This window comes from Lepidothrix coronata, unplaced genomic scaffold (genome assembly GCF_001604755.1).
Source record: "Lepidothrix coronata isolate B3197 unplaced genomic scaffold, Lepidothrix_coronata-1.0 Scaffold212, whole genome shotgun sequence".
NCBI lineage: Eukaryota > Metazoa > Chordata > Aves > Passeriformes > Pipridae > Lepidothrix > Lepidothrix coronata.
The window spans coordinates 1373761-1384504 of NW_016690392.1; the positions used below are offsets into that span (position 1 = coordinate 1373761).

General features: G+C 64.7%; 1 protein-coding gene across 2 annotated transcripts; it reads left to right on the forward strand.

Annotated features, from left to right (window-relative positions):
- The first annotated feature begins 2027 nt into the window (after nucleotides 1–2027).
- TCF15 (transcription factor 15 (basic helix-loop-helix)) lies at nucleotides 2028–4607 on the forward strand. Of its 2 annotated transcripts, none has more exons than XM_017833162.1 (2): nucleotides 2028–2574; nucleotides 4395–4607. In XM_017833162.1, exons 1-2 carry the CDS (start codon nucleotides 2098–2100, stop codon nucleotides 4488–4490), a joined length of 573 nt encoding a protein of 190 aa, XP_017688651.1. In that variant the 5' UTR covers nucleotides 2028–2097; the 3' UTR covers nucleotides 4491–4607. The 2 variants fall into 2 exon arrangements, with proteins under 2 accessions (XP_017688651.1, XP_017688653.1); XM_017833164.1 differs by having other exon boundaries at nucleotides 4416–4607.
- Nucleotides 4608–10744: the final 6137 nt, after the last annotated feature.

The following is a 10744-nucleotide window of genomic DNA, read 5'->3' on the forward strand; positions in this document are numbered from 1 at the left end:
TGCTCCGTGCCTGTCATGCCAGGGGCTTGCCCATCCCCACCTCCGCCCCTGGCACTGCCTGCACATGACCTTTTACAGAGCTCTGTGCCTGGGCAGGGCCTACAGAAGAGGGTCAGTGTCCTTCATGCATGGTGAAAGGTGTCAGTGTGGACACAGAGCAGACCCCTCCATGACCCCAGCTCCAGCAAGATCCCTGGCCCTTAGCACAGCCTCGTATGTCCCCAACCCTAGTGGGAACCCCATTCCCTGGTGCAGCCCTGCATGACCCCAGCAGGACCCCCAGCTTGGCTCTCTGCTCCCCTCACTGTGTGATTTACAGGCTCTGCACAGGCAGACAAATGGTGAAGGAAAACAGGGCAGGGGGGTCCCGCCGGCCGGGGGCTGCCTGTGCCCCGCGGGGGGCAGAGGGGCCGTTTGCTCACAACTGGCGGGAAGGGAGGCAGTGAAGTGGTACCAGTACCAGGCAGCACATCTGCCGCTGCCATGGTCAAGCAGCCACAAGCTCTGGAACCACCAGGAGAGCCCCATGGGGAGCCCAGCAGCCAGGAGGCCCACTATGAGCTCCAGTCCCACAACCATGGGATTTTGGCCATGGGGCATTGTGGGACATGATGCCACCCCATCCCACAGCCTCCAGCCCCCCCCCGACCACCTTGCTGTGGGCTTTGCAACATACCTGCTTCGTTCTGTGGCCACTGTCCCAGCCCTGGCAAGCCTCCAAGATTTCTACTGGCATCTCCCTCTGGCTATGGGACTGCCAGACAGTGGATACTGCAGCTGGCACTGCCAAGTCCTCTGGCCTGTCAGCCCTGGGGCCATCCACCAGGAGCCAGGTCCTGCCCTCCATGCATCTTTGCTGCTTGACATGCCATGCCCGGAGCATCGTGGAGGAGGAGGAGGAAGGGGAGGAAGGCAGGCAGGAAGCCTCCTGCCCACTTGGCTCAGCTGGCTGCCCCCCTGACTGCTCCAGGGGGTGCTGGGCTTGGGGCTGGGGGGTTGAAGGAAGAATGGGACCCACACAGACCTCCCTGGTGAGGATGAGCAGGAGTGACCATCATCTGTGGTACTGAGCGCTCAGGAATGACCAGAACCACTCTCAAGCTGGGGGACATCCCCAGCCCTCCCCAGGACACCGGTGATTGCTGCTGCTGCCAGCTCATCTCTCCCCTCTCAGGAAAAGACTCTGTGTTTCCACTGCCGGTGCACACCTTCCTCCCGGGCGGGAGGAAACGCTCCTGGCAGTGCTGCCGGCAGTGCTGCCCAAGCCTCTCAGTTTTCCCCCCCCAGTCTCCTCCCATGCTGAGCAGGTGGGGTGCCAGGCCCTGGGAACAGGGGGAGCAAGGGGCGCATTCCTGCAGGGCTGCACCCTCACCACTCCCTGCCTGCCCTGGACATCCTCCTGGGCACAGACCCTGTCCCTGTGGGGCACAGCAGGGTGTGGGGCACAGCAGGGTGTGGGGAACAGCATGTCCCCCACTGGCATCCCCTCTGTTAAACACCCCCAGTACCTGCTCCCAAGTACCTGCCCTATCTCAGCTTCTGCACCCCGTGTTTGCCCAGTGCCACCCTGCATGAGGCCCAGAGTTGGCAGGGGACAGCTGGGCAGGGGCTGGGGACACGCTGCCCGAGAGCTGTGGGCATCGCTCCATAGGTGCCAGAGGCCATGGCACAGGGAGTACTTGCCAAGTGGTGGCCCTGGCACTGCCACAGTTCAGTACCACCATGGGCATGACCCAGAGCCTGGCCCTGGGGTCAAGGTGCCCGTGGGCAAGCCAGCGTGCCAGAACGGAGCCAGGCTGGTGGCCAGAGCCAGCGCTGGCTCTCGGGGCTGGGGCGAGGACGCTGGCCGCTGGCCACTGGCCGCTGGCCGGAGCTCGGGGGGCCGGCTGGGGGTGGGCTCCAGAGCCAGCCCCTCCCCGGCCGTATAAATCCCGATTCCCCCCGCAGACAGTCGTCCCAGCCCTGCTCGGCTGCCGCAGCGGAGCGGCAGCGGGAAGGCGTCCGGAGCCGGCCGTCGCGGCTGTGCTGCGGGGGAAGGCTCCCCGCAGCCCGGGGGGTTCCCCCAGCAGGGCCGGGGGCGCGGGCGGGCACCCCGCCATGGCCTTCACCATGCTGCGCCCCGTGGCTGCCCGTGTGCTCTACCCCGACCTCAGCATCCTCTCGGAGGACGAAGAGAACCGGAGCGAGAGCGACACGTCGGACCAGTCGTTCGGCTGCTGCGAGGGGGCCGAGGCTCGCCGCAAGCTGCCGCGGAAGCCGGGGCCGATGGTGATGGTGAAGCAGAGGCAGGCAGCCAACGCGCGGGAGCGGGACCGGACCCAGAGCGTCAACACGGCCTTCACCGCCCTGCGGACCCTCATCCCCACCGAGCCAGTGGATCGGAAGCTGTCCAAGATCGAGACCCTCCGCCTGGCCTCCAGCTACATCTCCCACCTGGCCAACGTGCTGCTGCTGGGCGAGGGCTGCGAGGATGGGCAGCCCTGCTTCAGTGCCATCTACGGTGCCAAGGGCGACCTGGACAGCAAACAGCCCCGCAGCATCTGCACCTTCTGCCTCAGCAACCAGCGGAAAGGGGTGAGCGGGGCACTGGGCTGGGGGGCGGAGCAGGAGGCTCAGCACATCCCCAGGGGACAGGAGGCAGCAGACCCTGCCTGGGCTGAGCAGGGCAGGAGCCTCGGCATGGCTCAGTGAGAACTGCAGACTTTGGCTCCAACTCCCACTGGAGGTTTTGGCTGCTCCCGGCCAAATCCTGCTCTTAGCCGCACGCCCACAGCTCCAGCTCGCGTCAGTGGGCTGGGCTGCTCCCCCACGTCCATCCGGGTTGGGAGGTCTCGGGGGTTGAACAGTCACCCCAGAGCTGGAGGCAACTGGCTGTCCCTGGGGAAGCTCAAAGCTCACACACTGACTCCATCCCCATCCCCATCCTCATCCCTATTCCCATCTCCATCCCCAACCCTGCCAGCTCACCGACACCGTGGCAGGGCTGCCCCCAGCAGCTCCCTGATGTGATGGGGACAGGCAGAGCTCCCCATCCAGTGTCCCCATGCAGGATTTGTCACCAGCACTGGCACAGCTCTCACACAGCCAGGTGGCTGAGCTGGGGCTTGGCACAGCACCCCTGCCCTACCCTGCCTGGCCAGCTGACACCCCCAGCACCCTGTGGCTCAGGGGGCACCTTTCCCATGGTGAGTCCATCCTGCTGCCCACGCCAGGGTCCTGGGTGCCCTTGACCCAGGGTGGGCTGCACAGGGTGAGGGCCTGGCAGCTGCCTCTTTCCATGGGCATCCCTTGTCAGGGCTGTGAGCAGGGATCTGCCTCTGTCCCCACAGAGCCTCAAGCTGTCCCACATGTAACCCCAAGCAGCTCAGCCACAGGTCACACTCCAACCCTTGGGCCTTCTTCAGTTTCTGCTGCTCTATCTTTAATTGCTCCCCTGCTCCTGCCGCCCCCTCAGCAGCTTCTCCAGCCCTCCTGGGAGTCCTCTGGCCTGACCCGACCTGGTAGAGCTGCCCTTAGCTGGGACCTTCCAGCCAGGGCTGAGCTGTGACCCTGGGCTGCTCCTCAGGGCTGGAACCTGGGGGCTGGCATGGTGCTGGACACCCAGGGGATGCTGCAGAGGCACTGGGGCCCGGGATCCTCTCTGGCACCCAGAACTCTGGGGGGCAATGGCAGGAGCTGGGCTGAGATCCAGCTCTGTGCCTCCCAACTCTGGGGCTGGGCTGGAAATGGGCTCTGCTGGGCTGGAAATGGGCTGGGCCAGGCTAGGCTGGGCTGGAAATGGGCTATACTGGGCTGGAAATGGGCTGGGCCAGGCTAGGCTGGGCTGGAAATGGGCTATACTGGGCCATGCTGGGCTGTGCTAGGCTGGAAATGGCCTGGGCTGGAACTGAGCTGTTCTGGGCTCTGCTGAGCTGCGCTGGATTATACTGGAATGTTCTGGGCTAAATCTGGGCTATGCAGGTCTGTGCTGTGTTATACTGGGCAGTACTGGGCTGAAGTTGTGCTGGTGCACTGGGAGGCGGGGCTGAGCCTCCTCATCCCAGTCTGGACTGTGGGTCTGCCTGGGGCTGTGGGTCTGTCCTGGGGTGGCACTGGTCCTGACCATAGGTCCTGAGCAGCCATTAGGACTGTGTCCTGCAGGGTGACAAGGCCATGGGGACCCACATTAGGGGGCTCCACCACAGCACCCACCTCCCAGTCACCCAGCCAGCCACTCACCAGGTGTAGCCCCATCTGTCTTGTCTATCTGTCTGTCTGTGCATCCCAGGCAGCACTGAGCTGCCCCAGGAAAGCAGAACTGGCTGTCTCAGAGTGGGTCCCCATGGATGACTTGGTGGGATGAACAGTGGGCAGGAGCGGGGTGCCCACTCCTGGACACCCCACGATACCTGAAGCTCTCCCTCCTCTCTCTGCAGGGTGGTCGAAGGGATCTTGGGGGCAACTGCCTGAAGGTGCGAGGGGTCACCCCCCTGCGAGTGTCACGGAGATGAGCCGGGGTCCGGCAGCACCCGCCTGAGACAGCGGCAGAGCCGGCCGGAGCCCGCACACACCAGCCCAGAGACCGCAGCGGGGAGGGAGGGAGCTGAGCCCAGGCTGGCACCACACCGACACCGGCCCTGGAGCTGGCAGTGGGGTGGGAGTACACTCCCATGGCCGAGGCTGCCCGCGTGGGGCAGGGCCGGGGAGGGGGGTCCCTGCGCCCCGGGGCTGGACTGGAAGGGGCCCGTGTGTGGCCGGCGTCGAGGCGCTCCAGGGGGACGGTGTCGCGGCCCTGGGGACGCTGGTTGTGCACGTGCAGCCGCTTGGAAAATAAAACCTTATTTTTCTGATGGGCTGGTGCCTGCCTGCTGCCCCAGTGTGGGGCAAGGTGGGGGTCCCCAAGATGGCCCTGGATCCCCAGCCCTGCACTGCCGCTGCTCTGTGCCGCTGGAGCCAGTGCGACTGTCCCAGCTCTACCCACAGTTGCACTCCTGGGCCACAGTGGGATCCATGTGGGGTGAGACCCCTGGGGCACAGGTTGACCCCACATCCCCAGGCCCTGATGACAGTTCTGGCCCTGTAAAGGCTGTGGAAGGCCCAGCACAGGCAGTGCTGTGCCACACGACGGAGACAGCACTGCCAATCCTGTGCTGCAGCCACGAGCACCCGGGTGGTGGGTCAGGGTTGGTGTTGCTGCTTTTGTGCCTTTCCCTCCACCTGACACATCATGAACAGTGCAGTGTCACCATCACCCTGACTGCCAGCACTGCCACCAACACCATGACTGCCACCAGCACCACGACTCTCCCCACTTCAACCGCCACCGCCGCCATGTCTGCGACCGCCGCCATGACTGCCACTGCCAGCACACCGGCCACGCAGAGCCGTGCGTGGTGGGGCTGCAGGCAGCAGCACCTGCACGGGGTCAGGTGGGGACACTGGGGGTTCCCAGGCCAGAGCCCCCCATGGGATTCTGCTCGAAGGGGCCGGGCTGACTGGGCGGCGTGCAGTGCCGAGCCTGGGAAAGGTGCCGTGCCGGGGCTGGCGGCTCCCAGGGGCCGGCGTGTCCCGTGGAGCAGAGGCAGCTGTGGATGGGGCAGCTGGGGGCTCCCCTCAAGGGCTGAAGAACTGGAGCTGCCCCATCTCCCTGAGGTCCTGGAGCCAGCACGAAGCAGGGAAAGCGTGTTGGGGGTCCTGCTGGAGCCTGCCCCGGGCAGGGGGCTCCACTGGGAGCCCACAGCACCTCTCGGCCTGCCGCTCACCGAGGTGAGCCTGCCCCGGGCTCCCTCCCCCGGGTTTGATTTATGGAGCTGACAGCGCAGTGCAGCTGTGAGAGCTGGTCCCAGGCAGGGACCGGGGTGGGTGGGAGAGGTTTGTTCTCAGCGTGGCTAATGTGTCCCAGACCCCAATAAACAGCCGTGAGATTCTCCAAACAGCCCAGGACACAGAATCCCTGCCCCTGGGTTTATCGGGGGGCAGGAGCAGCAGGGGGGGTGTGCTCTGCAAACAGCCCAACCTGCACATGAAAGGGGACCGTCCTCATGAAGCGGTGGCTCCAGAGCCCCCCGAGGGGCCAGTAAGGGCTGGTGGTCCCAGTGCTGGGGCCACAGCAGGTCCCAGCACTGAGTGCACTGGTCCCAGTGTGTCCTAGCCGCTGGGTTGTGTTTCCCAGGGCTGAGCACCAGTGTTCCAGTGCCAGCAACTAGAGCCCCAGCAAGCTCCAGTATGAAGACCATGAGTCTCAGTGAGTCCCAGCACAGGAGCTGTGCATCCAGTATGTCCCAGTGCCAGGGACTGGGGCCCTAGCAAGCTGCAGTATAAAGGCCATACATCCCAGTATGTCCCAGTGCTGAGACTGTGGAATTCAGCATGTCCCAGTATGGTGGATGTGGATCCCAGTACACCCAGTGCCAGGGATTAGGGCCCCAGCAAGTTCCAGTCTGATAGCCCTGGGTCCCAGTATGTCCGAGCATGGGATTTACGCACCCAGTAACTCCCAGTGCTGGGGCTGTGGATTCCAGCACGTCCCAGTGCTGGGGCTACAGATCCCAGCATGTCTCAGCACTGAGGCCACAGGTCCCAGTGTGCCCCAGTGCCAAACCCCCAGGTCCCAGTGCATTCCAGCCCCTCCCAGCACCACAAGAGGGAAACGGTGACTCAGAGGCGCTGGAGCCTGCTGGGCTGGTGGGAGCCGGGCGCCCCTTTGCCCCATGTGGGGTGAGCGCTCTGGCCACGGCCACCGATCGCCCGCGGCCGCCGCAGCCCCACGCCGAGCCCAACCGCGCTGCCTCTCGCTCCCCTCCCATCCTCTCCCCTTCCTGCGTGCGGACACCCTTGGAAAGGCTCTTGGCTGCTTTCTCTGAGACAGGAAGGTGTCCCCGAGTCTCAGGAAGGAAAAACACTCAGTGCTGAACCCACAAAGACCGTCTCTGAGGGGCCGGGGCTGGAGAGGCTCCAGGCCTGACATCACCTGGGAACTGGAACCAGAACCGCAGCTGCACTCCGCGCCTGGTATTTTTTTCTTTAACTTGTGTTTTTAAACTTTCTTTTTATAGATTTTTATTTTATTATTTTTTTTTCCTCCTTTCCCTTCTCCATTCCCCTCCCAAATATTTCAGGCTTTCCGCAGGCTGGCCAGCCAGGCTGGAATGCAGCAGGGCTGCACCCGTGGGTGCCGAGAGCTGTTGAGCTGATGGGATGGATGAGGCCATGTCTGGCCAGGCAGGAGCTGCTGGAGTCACGGGCAGGGGGTCAGGCTGGGGCTCACCCCCCAGTGATGGGGGGCCAGGACCTGTTAGCCCCTGGCACCAGTGCTGGTAGAAAGGGATCTGCGGCCACACAGGGACCCGGGGGGATCCATCTGACCATGGGGTGTGGGAGGATGGAGGGCAGAGGGGTCGGGCAGAGCCTGCAGACAGTGGGCAGTGCTGCTCTCCTCACCCACCACCCCCAGGATGCTGCAGTGGGGTTAAGTCATGTCCGAGCCTGAGCCTGAGCCAGCTGAAGAAGTGGAGCCAGCCAGGGATAGGAGACACAAAAGCAGATTCCGGCACCAGGATCCAGCCCTCCTCAGGCCGTGTCCTTTGGCAATACCTTTGGGTTGCCTGGCCCTCACTGGGCTCCCCCCAGAGCACAAGCTCAGGATAAAGACCCTAATGTGTCCTGCAGTAAAGCTCAGCCACTTGCTGCCAGGGGAATCCTCCCTGTGGTGCCGACCACAGAGATTGACCGGTTGCCACAGATCACCCCCCATGTTGGACCAGGGGCCAAAGGACTGGGAAGGGACCCCCAAGGTCTAGATGGCAATGGGTAGGGAGAGGGGAACAGGGAGACAAGGCTCTGCTGACCAGGGCAGGGTAGAGAGAAGGACTGGGGAGGAATGGGCACTCAGAGGTGGGATGGGAGGGAGAAGATGGGATGGGACGGGACGGGATGGGATGGGATGGGCAGATCAGACCAGAGTTCACTGTGATGACCACCAGGCTGGGGTGCTGGGCAGTCCCCACCCCCCCATGCTGGCAGACGCAGACCGTAGTAACCCTGCCAGCACCCTGCCAAGGTCCCTGGGGAAGAAACTGGGCAAAGGGTCTGCCTGAGACCCCCAAGACACCTGCCAGATCCTCACCATCCCAAGGGACACACAGCCGAGATCCTGCACATGCCAGGGGTGCAGGGGACGCTGCTGCAGGGCTGCCACCACCCTGCCACGTCCTCCCCCATGCACTGGACCCCTCAGAGCCGCTCGCCCCGCCGGGACCTCGTGCCGGCCGCGGTCCCTGGGGACACTGGCCCCGCAGCAGGGACAGGGTGTGAGGCCGTGGCGCGGGGTGAACGCCAGGTTAATCTCCCGCTGGAGCTTCCCTCCGCAAACAATAAGACAATGCCCGGCCGGGGCCGCCTGCGTAACCAGCGGCGCGGAGGGGAAGTTGTAATATTTGGATTTAGCACTCAGTAAATTAAGGAAGAAAAAAGGAAAAAGCACTGGGGGTAATCAGAGCGGGGCTGGCCCCGTGCCCTGCCCCACGGCCAGCAGCCCCGGGGGGCTGAGCCCAGCCTGGGGACAGCAGATGAGCAGGCCCAGCAGCCCTGGGAGTCAGAGAGGCCAGGCACAGCTGGGAGAGGGACACATCCCTGAGGGCCAGGCAGAGGACAGGCATGTCCCTACCGTGGGGACACCAGCCTGAAGGGTCACGGCTTGGGTGCCCAGCAGAGCTGCAGGCAAACATCTCCTGCCACACCAGAAAAGGGATCTGGGCCAGGAGGTTATTTTAATCCAGATCTCTTCATGGGAAATAAAATCCTATTTCTGCAGCTGTGGTGGCTGAGCAGGAGAGGGCCCAGGGCAGGGGGGGCAGTCACCTCCAGCTGGCAGTGGCTGGCAGGGGGTGACAAGGGAGGGGGCTGTCCCCTGGATGGATGTCTTCCCCAGCACAAGCCCTGCAGGGGTGCTACCTCCCCAGGGCCTCACACCAGGGCCCACACTCCACCAGACAGGCACCATTGGTGCAGATGGGGAACTCAGTGGGGATGGGGAAAGGGTTGCACTGCAGAGGACCCCTGTGGGTGCCTGGAGCAGGGACAGCACTGCAGGGCTGGGCTTAACCCCTCTGAAATGTGGTGGGGATCCTGGCTGCCCCCCCACCCTCCAGCAGCAGGGTGAGCTCACAGAGGTGAGCAGGGCAGGGACACCCCAGGGGGCCAGTTTGGGGTTGCAGGGCTGGACCCCACCCTGTGGGGTCTGAAATGGGGTCTTAGGAGGGCTGTGTACCCTGGGCAGAGGCGTCCCCCATGTAGGGACCCCATGGTGGGTGCGGTGCAGGGCTGGCAGGAGGGCTGGGACAGGTGGGGGAGAGGTGACCGCTGGCAGCAGCGGCACGGGAAGGCCTCCGGGCCGCGCACCGGGAGCACATTTCCCCACAACAGGGGCCGTTATCAGCGGCAAATATTCGGAGTGGTCCCAGGGGGGGCCTCCAGCCCTTCCCCTCCACCTACCCCACCGCTCTCCCGCTCCGGCCCCACGTCAATGCCGCTGCAAAGGTGTCGGAACAATCGCCTGACAAAGAGCTATTTTTAGGGGCCGGGGCTTGGAGCGAGGATACGGCCCGGCCGCTGACAATGGGGGGAAGGGGGCCGGGCTTCCCCCGTGACCACTCGGCAGCAGAAGGACCTGTAAGATTTCCTCGATGACCCAGGCCCGTACAATACAAGGAAAGCGCGAGAGGGAGATACCCCCGCCAGGACGAGCTGCTCCTTTACCTAATGGGAGTGACCCAGGGTGAGGGGCTGCCAGGTTTGGGCCAGCGGCCTCCCATGGGAGAGACACCCACACCGGGGGGGAAGTGGGGTGAAGCCTGGCCGTGCTTCCATATGAAAGGGTACAGGGGTGCCTGTGGGGGTCAGCACAACCCCCTCCCCTCCAGACTGGCTCACAGCTCCGAGCCAGAGCCTGGATGTGGTGGGATAGCAGTGACCAGCCCAGGGCTGTGTGTCCCCAGCCAGCCCCGTTCTGAGGGTGCCATGAGCCAGGGAGGCTCAGAGGAAGCAGCTGAGGGGTCAAGCTGAGCCCTGATGTGCTTCCTCCCCCAACGGGGTCCCCCCTGGCTCAGCCTGCGCCAGAGAGATCGGTGGGCCATCTGCTGTGGCCAATCCTTGAGGGAAAAAACTAATGTCCTGGGCTGCATGGCAGGAAATTGGGGCTAAAAAGGTGAAAGGCGAGGATGGAAGGTCATGGGGTGGCTGGAAGAGGTCAGGGCTCAGCCTGGCTGGTGGCAAAGTGGACATTGCAGAGGGACGAGCCCCTTCCATCAACTGCGGCATAGCTCCTGCACACCGGGGTCCGATCCCACCGCTTTGCAGCGACCCTGAGGGCCAGGGGGGCGAGGAAAGGGCCAGTGGCAAGGCCGTGGAAGGGCCGTGGAAGGTCCACGGAAGATCCATGGAAGGGCCGTTAAAGGGCCATGGTAGGCCCGATCCTGGGGCCGCTCCGCAGGCCGCAGTCGCCCCCTGGCGGCGGCCCCCCCGCTCGCAGCCCCGCGGAGGGCCCGGGCCCGGGCCGCCAACGCGCACGGCTGGGCCCCCCGCCGGTGCCGCGGGAGGCCGACACATCCCGCACGGCCTCCCCGCGCCCCACGGGGACACACCAGGACACGGAGCCGGGACACCCCCCACCACCTCGCGGACTACAACTCCCATCACACCCCGCGGCGCGCTCCTCCTCCTCCTTCCTCCCGCCCCCTCCTCTGCGCACGCCCCCGCGGCGCGTGGC